The following is a 14,912-nucleotide window of genomic DNA, read 5'->3' as shown; positions in this document are numbered from 1 at the left end:
TGAGGATTCTACACAGAGCCTTGCTGGAACTGGCTGTGCAATCAGAGCACCTTCCAACCACCCTCCCCACAAATCGCCCTCCCTAGCCAGTGCTGCCCAATTTGGGGCCTGACTGCCAGCATGGCAGGAATTTTATACCACTGCCCACCTACAGGTTGCACAATGGCTTCCTCCAGCATAGATCCTCGGTGATTTAGCCCATGGAATGAAGACAGTTGAAACTTTGCATAACAGTCCTGGCCTGGGAGCAATTTCTTTTTCATAGCATATTTTCAGAAATCTGTTAAATTACATTCATCTGGGGGTGGGGGGAAACAGAGGTTTAGGAGAGTTTACTAATCCTGCTCAACATAACGAACAGCTCCAGCTGAACAAAATGAGATTCACATGTTGGGATAATGATGATGGCAGAGAAGTGAGACGCAGGTCTCGCTGTCTCTCCATCCTTCTGTTTCTTTTGGAAGATTTCTGTTTGGTTTTCTATCCCATGGATGTTTTCTGCAGTGTGCGTGCCCTGCTACAAGACTGGCAGGAGCGCTGGCGTCATTACTGTAGATGCAGTGCAAAATCCTCTTGTGAAAAGTGCCTTAGTGAAGATTTATCATACACCGTATGAACTCTTCTGAAGCCAGACAGGTTAGTGAGTCAATGACTTGTTTTCAGTACCTGTAGAGTACATGTATCACAATACATAGGGTACAAAAGTTCCCCTCCCCCTCCAGTCTAAATATGTAGGATGAAACTGGTCCCACTGAAGTCAATGGCAAACCCGCTATTGACGTCAATGGGGCTACGCTGTCACCATTATGGAGGATGTGTGTGTATTAGAGAGACCAAGACAACTCTTTCAGATAAAAGTGCTTTACATAACCTTCCACAAAAACAAACTCCCCCCTCCCCATAGGGCTCAATTATCCTCTTCACCCCAATATAACTCCTGTGATTTCAGTGCTATTATACTGGCTTATATCAGCAGCAATGCCGCTGAAGTCAATGGAGCTATGTTGGTGTACACCAGCTAAAGTCCACAGGTCTTTCAACATTCCATGCTAATGATGCCTTGGGTCTCTCTAATATGGCATTGGGGGTGATTTTGCCTTCAAAGCCACGGTACGATAAAAGCAGACTTCCTGTAAAGCACTGTGTGACCAGAAGTTTGGTCACTGGTAAGAGACTGATGTAAAGCCAAGGACTAGTCCACTGAATGCAGCATACAGCATGTGAGAGCACAGAATGAACAGCCGATAGGTCAATTAAATTCTGTCTCCAAAAGCTAATTGACGAGCATTCCAGTAGATTCAAAGTTTCTACAGAGTAAAAAAGTTCTCTTTGAAAAAAAGAAGTGCCGTTTTCTTCCCCGCCTCCCACCCCTTCCCCCATGTTTTGAACTTGTCCCCCATGTCTGCGTGTCACATTCAGAGTGTCAGAATTTTTAGGCCTCCAGCTCTCTCAGTGATTCTTCTGGGATAGTTTAATAGTGACGGTTTTCACCTCAGTATATTCTGCCAGAGCGTATTCACCACTGAAAGAAAAAACAAAGCAATCACAGCGCTTGCATTTGCCATTTTTACCATACCACATTTTCATGTAGGACAGCTGCTTTCACCCAGCAAGTCCTATTTCATAGTATCGCTACATTTTATCTACGCTATGCAGGCCCAGATCATCAGCGGCTTTAAATCAACATAGGTCCTCCAAAGCCAATGGCGCTCTGCTGACTTATCGCAGCTAGAGAGCGGATCCGTCCTGTCTCATAATTAGGGCCCCGACCAAATTCACTGTCCATTTTGGTACATTTCATGGTCATAGGATTTTAAAAATCGTAAATTTCATGATTTCAGCTATTTAAATCAGAAATTTCACGGTGTTGTAATTGTAGGGGTCCTGACCCAAAAAGGAGTTGTCGGGGGGGTTGCAAGGACATTGTGTGTGTGTGGGGGGGGGTTGTGGTTCTGCTACCCTGACTTCTGCGCTGCTGCTGGCAGTGGCGATGCCTTCAGAGCTGGGCAGCTGGAGAGCGGGGGTGGCTGGTTGGGAGCCCCGATCTGAAGGCAGAGCTGCTGCCAGCAGCGGCACAGAAATTAGGATGGCCTGGTACGGTATTGCCACCCTTCCTTCTGCGCTGCTGCTGGCAGGGTGCGGCCTTCAGGGCTCTCCGGCACCCAGCTCTGAAGGCAGCACAGAAATAAGGGTGGCAATACCGCCCCCCCCGACCCTTAAAATAACCTTGCAACCCCTCAACAAACTCATTTTGGGTCAGGACCCTCAATTTGAGAAACGCTGGTCTCCCCTGTGAAATCTGTATAGTATAGGGTAAAAGCATACAAAAGACCAGATTTCATGGTCCATGATGTATTTTTCATGGCCGTGAATTTGGTAGGGCCCTACTCATAATGCACTTTCTATATACATATCTATCTATCTCTAGAGAGAGAGAGCGCACACACGCTTTGATACAAGTCTAGCAAGAGTTGAGGGGCTAATATTCACATGAGGAATGTCTCAATTCCCAGCTTGGTGGAATTCATGAAGCGTTTTGGGAGTCTGCAGAAGGAAAGGCACTGTGTGCACACTAACTAAAATTACAGACAGTAACTAAAATTGCACTTGCTCTCTTCTTCCTTAGAAAAAAATAAGCTTCTGTGTGGAAGCATGTACTGTAAATACATATATAAAATATGGGGGTGGGGGAAACTTGTCATGTGTGGCCTAACAGATAATGTTAGTATAGAACAACTAACTGGATGATAGGTGCATTCATTATATTACGTCCAGGTCGGGGAGGGGGGGAAGGGGGATTTGCCCCTTTTCTCTTCATTGGCCAGGGGATAAAGCCCTGATGTGATTATCTAATTAGGCAGCCCCTCATGCAAAGGAAAGCTATACATTTTCTCATGGTCTTTATAATCCTTTGGAGGGATGATTCATCATCCTTACTCTCCATCTTGTTTAGCAAATCAAGCATCTGAACACATTTCTCTTCCAAAACAAAGCCAATTGAGATGGTTAATAATAGATTGTGAGTTAACACCTAGGAAGGAGCTCTGTGGTTAGGACAAAGCAAGTCCTTAGGAAGCCCCTAAACAGGGTAATTGCAAGCTGCTTCTCCTATGCCTATGCAGCGATGAATCCGCCTCTGGAAATGTGAGTTCTATTCCCAGTCCTGCCACTGATTCTCATGGGACGTTGGGCCAAAATTTTCAAGGGTGGACGCTAAGTTGGGTGCTAGAATGTTGGGGTGACCAACCTGAGACAGACCTGATTTCCAGAGGTACTGAGAAAAAGCTAGCAGCCCTTCAGTAACTGAAAAGCCTTGGAATGGGGGAAGCAGAATTCATTTTTCTCTGGCAGGCTCTCTGTATAACCACAGGAACCCATCCCCAAACACCTTCCCAAGCCCTAACCTCTATCAGCAGGTGAAGCAAGGAGAATTCATCACATGACAGCCTTGGTCTGATGTTTACCTGGCAAGGAAATATCCTTTATCGTTAAAGCAAGAGTAGGAGCTAGTTAACTGAGTTTTGAAAAGCGGTTTTAGGACAGAGAGCACTGAGTGCTGTGGATGACTTGCACTCTGGGCGAGGGGGATTCTAAGGGCACCATTCACATGAACAAATCACAATGGAAGTTTTTACACCCTCTTGCTCTCACTCCATTATTTCCCTGCCATTGTAGGGGCCTCGGGCACATAACAGTCTAGTCTCCTGTGGGCTGTAATACTTTGGTCTCATTTTTTTCGGTTGCTGGGTTTAATGTGGGGGGTTGGTGGCCTATGATATACAGGCGGTCAGACTGATTTGGTGGTCCCTTCTGCTCTCGAACTCTGTGATAAGTTTCACTGGTATAAATCACAACATAGAGGTGTAAGGGCAATCCAGCCCCAACAGGTAAGGCAAGCTTGGTGAAATCCTTACTAAGTCATCACACTTACAATATTGCATTTAAATTTCTAGATAGAAAAGAGATAACAAAACTGAGTTAAAAACCAAAAAACCAAAACAAACTTACAGTTCTCTGCCATTTCCTGACATCTTAAAACCACCAAAAGGAGCTTGTGCATAAAGGGCATTGTAGCAGTTGATCCTATGATCAAACATAATTTATCAGATTAAACACTTGGAAGATGGGGGAAATATATTCATGTTTATTAATAGCCATGAGTTGCCTGACAAACGTGTATCTCCTCCCTTTTACATACTTCACTAGGTGTTTTATTCACTACATTTTGGTCATTTCAGCCACAGAGTTTGATTTTTTCATAGCAGGAAACAGAATATTTGAGAAACCATCATTCTCTACCAAGATTGGTCCTTTTTGTCCATTTTCCAGCCAGGACCAGCAAACACGTATGTAAAGGTTTTAAACTGTGTCTATGCTAGTTTCCAAGCCTCGTTTAAAAACACACTTTTTAAAAAATATAACCTGTTTCCTTGTCTAGACATGCCCGCCTCAGCTGCAACAGCTTTGCTACTGTCCAGAGTACATGCTGGCTCAACCTGTAGCAATGGGTGTAGGAATACAATTGTATTAGACACATCTGTGATGTGGTGAGAGTAGAAATTGCTAGTGTAACCCACTGGTGAGCGAATGTCACACTAGCTCCACCGAGGTCCGACTTCTATAGGACACTAGCTGTGATGTGATTACAAGGATTCAAATCCTGATCCCTTGACTACAGCACCTGAGCAAGGTGAGCAGGATTTGGTCTGTTGCAACAGACAGGACTTTAGCATCACATGAAGAAGTGTGGTGAAGGTCTTCTTCAAAACCAAAGACCCTATTCTCCAGTAAATATCCTTACCGAGGCAGAGGCTGAAAATCTTGGATAAATACAAAGTATTGTTTCTAAATAGAAAAGATTTTTTAAAAACCATACCATCAGGCACCAGACCAAAACTGCCATTGTCTACAGCGAGGCCAGGATTTCAGCCCAGTTCTTTAAACTGTCCTAATATTAAATCAGGAGCTTTGTACACAAAATGCTGACTTGCCTCGTTAACCGGTAACATGGTGCCATCTACTGTTCAAACCGATTTGTTACCTTGTTTAAGACCTTATACAATAATTACATAATAAAGCTTCTCAGAAGGCATAACCATGTTCATCGATAAGGCAGCATATGCTGTTGGGATTTTCCATAGGAGAGAGTACATTTAAAATGTGTGGGAACTAACACAGTTTGGTTTCTCTAAAATACATTTCACTCTCACTATCTCATTTTGAGCAATAGCTATTGCTTCTTAGAACAAAATTTCAAGAGGAAGGGAGCTCAGGGTCAGTGCTACTGGTCAGCAGGGCTCAGACACATTGTAAACTACCTCGATGTATCACAATCCCAGAGGCAGAAACACATTTACCAGACTGTTCCAGATTCCAGCGCAGAAGCTAATGTCAGAGCTCTGTCCAGATTCTTTGTGAACACTGCTGCTGTGAGTCCATATTCAGTGTTATTTGCTCTTTTTATGACCTCTTCTATACTTTTGAACTTCATTATCGACTGCACTGGTCCAAAAATCTGTAAGCAATTAAACCGGCATTACTCTGCAAAGATCAGGGAGTGTTCTGAAAATTAAAACTTAGAAATGTTGTATGGATGTCTTCAGTTCTGGTGTTTTAAGGTTTTAAATCTGTATGATGCAAACCTCAGAAGATTAAAGATTTTCCTTCGCATTATGGAATCTTGTAATCTACATGAGCAAAAATTATCTGGTTAAAATGGGCAAGTTTAGAAAGTTCTGGATACGTTTAAAATGGTTCATTCTTTCTCCATTCAGAACTCTAACTTTCTATGGGCTCAACAGGCACTTGCTGTAGTTGAAATGTACAACATTTACATACATTTTCACCCAGGTTTTCTACAGCCTCTGGTTTTCTACAGCTTTGTTGATACAAGCCACTGATTTTGCACACACAAGTGGCTGCCCACCACTTCTGCATGCACTCGCTCTGCAGGTGCATAACCTGGCTCGTATATTCATAAGGGCAATCTGCAGCCACAAAATAGTACAAGCCTACTGTTCTGAGCACAAGTGGGCTGAAGTTTTTCACGAAGTACAATACAGAAGCAATGCCAGGAGACTTCTATGTGCTGACGATCATATGCTATGCAGGCTGATACTCCACTGATGAAATGGAGACATGCTCCCACATGTAGCTTTCCACAGGGACATCCCCTGCAAGAGCTTAAATCAATTGTTTCACAAAAAGATGGACTCCAAACAAGTTGTTGCAAATTCCTGCCTTTTTAAGGTCTGTGTTCTTAATGGAGTCTTACTAGCAGACAGAGTAAAAGGACATATTTGCAGCAAAACTGCAAATGAAAGAAATTGGAGAAGCCCCATGAATCATGAGTTTGGGATCTGGAGGTAACTCATTTGAGAGAGGTTCGTCATGGGATTGTGTGTTCAGCTCTTATTCTTCTCTATTTTTAGGACACTCACGCCCAGGCTGACTGAGATTTTTCCAGGTTCCTCAGAGACTGCATGGCAGATCTGACACATCAAGACAACACTTGCTTTCCCAGGAGTACACAGTAAGTGTCCCCATAAAAAGGTCTAGGCTAAACTATCAGACACCAGTGTCAACAGGACCTTGGCAGCCACTTTATTCCCATTCCATTTCCCAATGGAAATACATTAGTTAATACTGTTTCAAAGGGACACCTCAGGGTCTAATCACATGCCGCTTGTTTCAGCTTGCTTGCTATTCAATACTGAAAACCAGAGCTTCTGACTTACAAGTCTGGTTTTCCCAGTATTTTGACACTAGGATGACTGAGCCAGCACAAACAAGGATAACAGCAAGAGAAGAATAGCGTTTACATCTGCAATGATTGGGCTCACCAAGTTTCTCTTTGTAGGTTCCTGGGATATTCTAACTTGTCCATGAGTTCCAACGTCAGGGTTTCACTCGGAGGCACTACAAGTACTCATGGCTTTATAGCAACAGTGGGGTTAGAACTTAGATCACCATGCCCAAAAGCACAGGGGGCATATCCCTGGAGCTAAAGGGGAACATCTCCTAACTTTGGGCAGCATAAACCCTGGCATGCACAGTTGAGCAGTTCTCATTCCATCCAGTAGGGGGCATAACACAGCACATGGTACCCTACCGAGCCAGCTACGTATAATATGTGACTGTGGATTTAGATGGTCCAAGAATTTTCTGATCATGGAGAGGGAGCAGGCAGGTGAGGAATTTCTGTAACTAGTAAATACATGCCTGAATTATTGCAATTTGCTGAATTTGCAAGTCAGAAAAATACTGTCAATGCCCTTCCATTAAAAATCGTTTCGTTTTCAGTAACAACGTTCATAGCAACTACATGAAACCCTGATTCAGCACCACATTGAAGCATATGCTTAAATTTAAACAAGGGCTTAAGTGCCAATGACTTTAATGGGGGCTTAGGAAGCTTTCCTGATTAGAGGTGCTTTTCTGAATAGGGGCCTGAACGCTTACAACTGAAGTTCATACACAGATACGTTACTGTAGCATGCCCATTGGCACTGTGCTGCTGGCGCTTATTTTGAAAAAGAAGGGCAAGAAAGCACTTGTTTTATTTGGGGGGGGGGAACCCCCAGGAATTATACGTACTATGCAAACAGATAAAAGAAAAACAGGCAATCACACTTTGGCTCTAACAACTTTGACAATATCCCCTTCCCTCTCCCCTCTTATTAAATTGCCACTTCTGGTTATTTGGCAGATTATTTTTTAAATAAACCTCGGAAATTCCCCTATTACTGATACGTTAGAAATTCATTTCTGCCCCACGCAGCTTTTTGGGATGCTCTGTCAACTTAATAAATTCTGCAATTTTCAGCAGTTTATTTTGCTTGACATCTACTAAGATCGTGGCTGAAAAATTTTCAGATTAGTGGGACTCTCACTGAAAATAATGAAGGAAAAGCACTGTTAAAATACTGTGGCTGTGGCTTCTACACGTGACCGGAAATCTAAACCCGCCGATGAGTACTGTACCTCTTCTTTGGCAATTCGCATGTTGTCAGTAACCTCGGAAAACACGGTGGGTTTTATGAACAGACCTCTGTCTCCGATGGCTAAACCCCCACACTCCAGCTTGGCACCTTCTTTCTTCCCGCTTTCTATCAGCTCCAAAATTTTATCAAACTGTTTTTGGTCAATCTGTCAGATACAAAAGGCATGTCATGGAACAGCAGCTCTGTGTTGTCACTGTAATTCCAAAGACTTGATTCAATTGCAGCTATATTATCGGACAATGGTTAAACAATTTCAGCACATTGTTAGATTGTACTATTGAGGTTTGCATTTCACTTAGGATTCAGCTACATTACGAAAATGACCATATCTAAGCATGATTAACAGAGCTTGTCTATACCTGGACTTAGTCCAAAATAGCTATTGCACTTAAAAATCACCCCCTCCCTTAATGTGAATTAACACTCAAATGTAGACAAGCCTTTTGGAGACTAAGGGTATGTCTACACCAGTGGCTCTCGACCTTTCCCGACTACTGTACCCCTTTCAGGAGTCGGATTTGTCTTGTTTACCCCCAAGTTTCACCTCACTTAAAAACTACTCGATTACAAAAATTAGACATAAAAATGCAAGTGTCACAGCTCACTTTTACTGAAACATTGCTGATGTTCTCATTTTTACCACATAATCATAAAATAAATCCATTGGAATATAAATATTGTTCTTAGAGCAGTATAAGCAAGTCATTGTCTGTATGAAATTTTAGTTTGTACTGACTTCACTAGTGCTTTTTATGCACCTCCTGGAAGACTTCTGTGTACCCCCCTTGGGTACGGTACCTCTGGTTGAAACCATTGGTCTACAGCACAGTCATGGGAAGTGATTGCAGCTCACATAGCCATACCCAAGCCAGCGGTAGTCTAGCCAGCTCAGGTACTGGAAGCAGTGAACTTGTGGCAGAATGCATTTCAGTATGGCCTGGACAAGCCTACCTGGAACCTGGTCCTCACTCACGGGGAACTGCCATGGCTACACTGCTAACGGCACCCAAGATAGCTGGATTAAAACTAGCTCAGGTATGTCTGCATTACCTCAAATCACCCCCCGCCACCGCACCCCGTGGTACTAACGCAGACAGACCCATAACAGTGTCGCAACAATTTCTGGTCCTCTGTCATCCTCTTTCCACACTGGCAGGACCAGACAGCCCTAGGACGCGGTTCATCCCCAACCTTGTTAAACCAGTGAAGATCTAAGCATACCACAGCCCTCAGGTGGGCAGTACTACAGCCTGTTCCTTTTGGAAATGGTTTTTAATAGCAAGTGCACATCAAAATGATCCACTATTGGACTGTCAATCTTTCCCACTCACTACAAACTTTCATGACAGGTTTCAGAGGAACAGCCGTGTTAGTCTGTATTCGCAAAAAGAAAAGGAGTACTTGTGGCACCTTAGAGACTAACCAATTTATTTGAGCATGAGCTTTCGTGAGCTACAGCTCACTCAGTTTCCACGGTAAACATCTGATGAAGTGAGCTGTAGCTCACAAAAGCTCATGCTCAAATAAATTGGTTAGTCTCTAAGGTGCCACAAGTACTCCTTTTCTTTTTGCAAACTTTCATGAGTAATTTGGCCTCTAGTCAGAGAAGGGTCCTGTTTTGACCTTAGTAGATGCGGGCGTCAGGATGCAAGACCCAGCCCAAAGCAGACGCAGTCATATAACCCCCGCTAGATTATCCACCCCGACAGTTCGCCATAATTAATTCTGACCTCATGCTTCCAATCTGAATTTACCCAAATAACAAACATCAGAGCTCTGCGGAATAATGAGATATTTGGGAAGCCAGGTACACAAGGAAGAACACAATATAATGTACGTGTTGTTGAGTGCATGCAAAATTTGCCTCTGCAACAAAAACACAAAGCAAATACAAAGTATACATGACAGGTTTCAGAGTAGCAGCCGTGTTAGTCTCTCTTCGCAAAAAGAAAAGGAGTACTAGTGGCACCTTAGAGACTAACTAATTTATCTGAGCATGAGCTTTCGTGAGCAACAGCTCACTTCATCGAATGCATCCGATGAAGTGAGCTGTAGCTCACGAAAGCTGATGCTCAAATAAATTGGTTAGTCTCTAAGGTGCCACTAGTACTCCTTTTCTTTTAAAGTATACATGTTGCACTCACATGTAACACATAGGGTAGGGTAAAGTAGAGGATGGAAAACAATCTTCCAAGAACGCAAAGTACTGCCTGGGGAAATGGCTGCGATCACAGATGATGCAGGGTGCCACCTACAAGAGTTGGCAGGTGGTTTGCATATTGTTTATTTGCCGGTTGCCACATGTGAATAATTTGAAAGTATCTGTGAGCGCTTCCCATGCTGACCTGTCTCTGGCCATGACCAATCTAGGTCAATCAACCACTTTGCATCACAAAAAAACAAGAATATTTATACAGCTGTAACTTCTTGTAAAGCAAAGGCCTGTTAGATGATGAAACACATTGAGGAAAAAAACAAAAACAAAACAACCTGTTTCCAAAAGCAACATACAAGGGTAGGATTTCTGGTGCTTTTCATTTCAACTAGAGCTTGCAAGACTCTTAACTCTGACCACTACTTTATCAAGGAGAGGAAGGATAATCCAATGGTTAGGACAGTAATGTATCCCCTGGGAGACTCAGGTTCAGTTCCCTGGGCTGCCAGACTTCCCGTGTGACCTTGGGCAAGTCACTTAGCCTCTATGCCTCAGTTTCCCCATCTGTCCAATGGCAATATTAGTACTGCCCTACCTCCCAGGGGCATTGTGAGGAGAAATAAATTAAAGACTGCGAAATGTTCTGATATATTATGCTTCTGATCAAACAAGAGCTATTTATTATTTACAGTTTTGAATTTTGGTTTTACCCTCTATTAAAGATGCCTGATCTGATAAGACAAATGCTGTTATTGATCCATCTAAACCAGAAAGCAGTGGTCAATACCTGATTCAGAGGAAAGCAAAATTATATATATATATATATATATACACACACACACACACAGAGACAATATTGTATACCCCTCCCCCAACGACCATAGTAGAAGCATCAGAAGAAAAGAAAAAAAAAAACGAACAACCCCTCCTTCTAGCACACCTGATTAGTTGGGCAAGGGTCTACATGGAGAAGCTTTGCCTTCCTGATGCCTGCAGTATTTCAATATTATTTCATAAGCAGATGTTTATGACCTGATGTGCGAGATTTGATTACTCTTTTATTATCTTGCTTTGCTCAACTACACGTTATTGAAATTATCCAGCCTCCTAAAATCCAGCACCAATGTCTGACTCAGTGGCTTCTGCCCACTGAATTCCACAGGGTGACTCTAGGTTGCATAAAGGAATATTCACTTTCATTTGTTTTACGGGTGTTGTCTTGCTCATTTATTACAAGGAAAGGTATTCAACCCACAAACGCACACCACAGACTAACTGGAGTTCAAGATGCCACTCAGAATTTTGTAGGGCCCCCCTCAAGGTCCTGCCAACATTTTCTTCCCAAGCAAAATATATTTTTTATTTGTGGTTTCTCCTCCCATGCATGCCCCATCCAGGCCTTTAGCCATCATTGTGGCCCTTCTCCAGACCATTTTGATCTTTGCTAGAAATGTAAGGTAAAATACCCTTAACCAATGTGTGGCAGAACACTGTACGGTTTTCTTCCTCCACCGGCTGTAGCAGGTAATTGTGCAAGTAGACTAGATACCCAATCCACCAATATCTCATCAGAATGGGCAGACAGTGGTAATCTGTCCCAGTCTATTAGGATTTTAACACAACCGAATATTGTCTGCCATTTATTGATGGATTAGGTAGCAAATTTGCAGTTTGGACTGACTTACTGTATTACCCTCTACAGTCACTCAACCCCAAGCACCAGAATTCCCTGGATCTGCATGTGAAATCAGCACTTGGCTCAGACCCCCCATGCTGGATGCCATGTATGCTGCAACATAGGTTGGATGGACACACCCACCCTGCCTAGGTGCTCAGCATGATGGGACTGCTTGCTCAAATGATCACTTGTGGCTGGTGTTGGATCCCCAGTCTCCTTGTTATTGGGGCAGGAGTAATAGAGGATTGCTATCCTTGCTGCGTGATCTGAGGGCAGCAGAACTGCACCTGGCATACCCCAATGGAGGGACTCACCCTCAACTGAGCGGCACTCGCTAGACAGGGGACATGGGTCCCAAAGCTCAATGAATTGAGAGAGGGTGGGGAGAGGTACTTGTATCTGGTGGTATGGGCCCAGTTTAAGGGTCCCAGATACCATGTAACCCTTCCGCTCTCCATGGTATAACAAAAGAGCTAATTTGGACTCAATTGCTGCAGAGCTGAAATCGCTGATACCTTGGTCTAAATATTAGGCCTACTTTGTGATAGTGTCTCTATTGCAAGAGACTGTCCCATTAACAGCTGAAATCACTGACAGCTGTGTTAAGTGTGGGGGCTGAAGACATCTTGGTGAGGGGGCAGCTGGTGGAGAGGCATAGCAAGTGGCTAGCAGGGTGGCTGGTGGAGAGGGCCAGAGGAGAGCCCCACAGAGGCGTGGCAATCTGCCTTTGGGGGCAACAAGCAAGTGCCCGAACAGTGCAGCATGTAAGGTGCCTCCTGATTCTCCCCCGGCCCCCCTCCACACAAGGTGGGAGGTGAACTCTGCAGATGAACCTCTGAAGTCTGGGGATGCACTGGCAACTGTGAGTGGGGTACAGAGAAGGATGGGCACATTAAAGGGACTTTTGGGTTGCTGGACTTAAGAGGGGGAAAAGGACACTGCCCAACTTATTTGGGGGTGGGTCTTTTGCTCATGGTTTGTGTTTATGAGCCCTAGTGGTGGTGTTTTCCCAAATTAATGCTGAATTAATTCCCTCCTTTTATTAAAAGTTTTTTGCTAAACTCAGACTCTGTGCTTGGGAGAAGGGAAGTATTGCCTCTTAGAGGCGCCCAGGGGGTGGTGTGTTATTGTCCCAAGGGGTGTGGGCTCGAGCTGGTTTCGTGGTGTATTGTTGAAAAGGAACCCCTAGACACTGAACCTGGACCTTGTTGCTGACAGAAGGGTTACACATGTGTTCCCCTGGGGCCCTACAAAGGGGAAGCTAATGCAGTAACTCGGCTGCTCATATACAAATATGCATGGGCCATACATGTCCTTCCTATGGGTCAGGGAGACACAAATGGATGTAAGGCCAGGGCATCCCCAGGAAAGCAGCCTCCCAGCTCCTGGGCATCTTCAGGGAGAGAGTGTAGTGTTGTGGCCTGCTCCCATTGCGCCAGCTGCATGCTATGACCCAGCCCAGAGGAGCAATGCAGTGTGAGTTGTTGGGGCTATTGCCACACATTTTGACGTTTGATGCAGATGGAACAAGACCCTTTGTGCAGATAGAAAAGGAGTTTGGGGCCCAGCAACTAAGTGGCCCATCAGCTACACGGATATTCTGCAGCAGGGAAAATAGCATGCATGGGGGGAGGGGGGGGGGAGACGAGGAGAAGAAGAAATATTCTATGTAGCTTCCTTGCCCTAACATTGTGCTCCTTCTCCTTACTGTTTGAATGCCTATTTGACGCCCCTCTGGGTGCGCCATGCCCAGAGCAACAGCTAAGGCTTTTAAGTATTGCAAGTTATTAAACATACATCTAAGACGTGCTCTCTCTATATTCATCTTCCCTGCCCAGGAGAAGGTAATGGAGAGAACAATGGAATCTGCCTGCTGCGGCTCTGACAGTGGACACAGGCCTAAGGAGCCATTCAGCCAAAGTCTCCCAACTTTGTTTTTTTTAAAATGTCTAGACCATGGGCCAGGTTTCCAGCTGCTGGCACTCTGCATTGCTCCACGGGACTTGAGTGGAGCTATCCTGATTTACACCAGCTGAGGAGCTGCTCCTAGATTCTCACAGCAGGACCAAAAAAACCACCTTGATTTGGGACATCAGGGATTTTTTTCTGGAAAAATATTTTGCAGATTAAAAAAAAAAAATTCCAGACCATTCAGCCTGGTGTAAATCAGGAATAACTTTACTGACTACAAATGGAGTAACTCCTGAGTTACATAGGTGTAAGTAAGAGGAGAATCTGATTCAGACACGCTGGGCCAGATGGTGTACACAAGCTAAGGATTGAGCCCTGTATCTTTGGTAACTACTTCTGGAGGATTTACTGGTTTTTGATATTTTAAATGGTTTTGAAGGTTTTTTCCTTCCCTCCTTGAGATTTGAGCCATTTGTTCCAAAATGCACACATTTCCCCACTGCCAGCCTGGAATGCACCCGGTCCAAAAGCCAGACTTCAGAGAAGCAGCTGTTCTGATTATGTGCAGACAGAGGAAATGGTTTGTGTTGCACTGGAAGCTACAGGACAGTGCTGAAAACAGCCTCCCATGCTCCACTCCCTATCTTGGGTCTCCTCTTGTTTAGATGGTTAGCACACAGACATGCGGGAAAGAGGGAAAAGTCACATGCATCAGATCAGGTAGAACAGGAGAAATAGGACATGTGGTCATGGGGCGTTCACTGGCTCACAAGCAACAACTTCACTACTAGCTGCTTTATCATCTGTATCACCATAGCACCTACTTATGGACCAGGACCCTGTGGTGCTAGGTGCTATACAAACACAGAATAAAAAAAAAAAAAAAAAAAAAAAGACAGCTCCAACCCTTAGGAGCTTTCAGTCCAAAGTACCCTCACTCTCACTGAATAGCAACTAAGGCCTGGTCTACCCTAGAAAATTAGGTCTATATAACTACATCACTCACGGCAGGGGCGTGAAAAATCCACACCCCTGAGCAACATTGTTAAATTGACCTAGTGTAGACAGCACAAGGTCGACAGGAGAACTGTCCTGCCAACCTAGTTACTGCCTCTCAGGGAGACGGATTACCTAGGCCAGTGGGAGAACCCCTCCCGTCAGCAGT

At 44.2% G+C, this 14,912-nt stretch overlaps 1 protein-coding gene across 1 annotated transcript in view; it reads right to left on the bottom strand.

The window, feature by feature from the left end:
* Positions 1-250: 250 nt before the first annotated feature.
* ALDH1A3 (aldehyde dehydrogenase 1 family member A3) overlaps positions 251-14,912 on the bottom strand; it is a 49,753-nt gene continuing 35,091 nt past the window's right edge. The window contains exons 10-13 of the mRNA XM_073304294.1: positions 7,984-8,148; positions 5,358-5,515; positions 4,009-4,083; positions 251-1,522 (exon numbers count right to left, since the gene is read on the bottom strand). Of these exons, the coding sequence (XP_073160395.1) occupies positions 1,450-1,522; positions 4,009-4,083; positions 5,358-5,515; positions 7,984-8,148 (471 nt within the window). The 3' untranslated portion in view covers positions 251-1,449. The remainder of the gene's footprint in view (positions 1,523-4,008; positions 4,084-5,357; positions 5,516-7,983; positions 8,149-14,912) is intronic.

The sequence above is a fragment of the Lepidochelys kempii genome, chromosome 10 (genome assembly GCF_965140265.1).
Source record: "Lepidochelys kempii isolate rLepKem1 chromosome 10, rLepKem1.hap2, whole genome shotgun sequence".
NCBI lineage: Eukaryota > Metazoa > Chordata > Testudines > Cheloniidae > Lepidochelys > Lepidochelys kempii.
The sequence above is the reverse complement of the archived record's forward strand: the minus strand, read 5'-3'. Positions and strand labels throughout refer to the sequence as shown.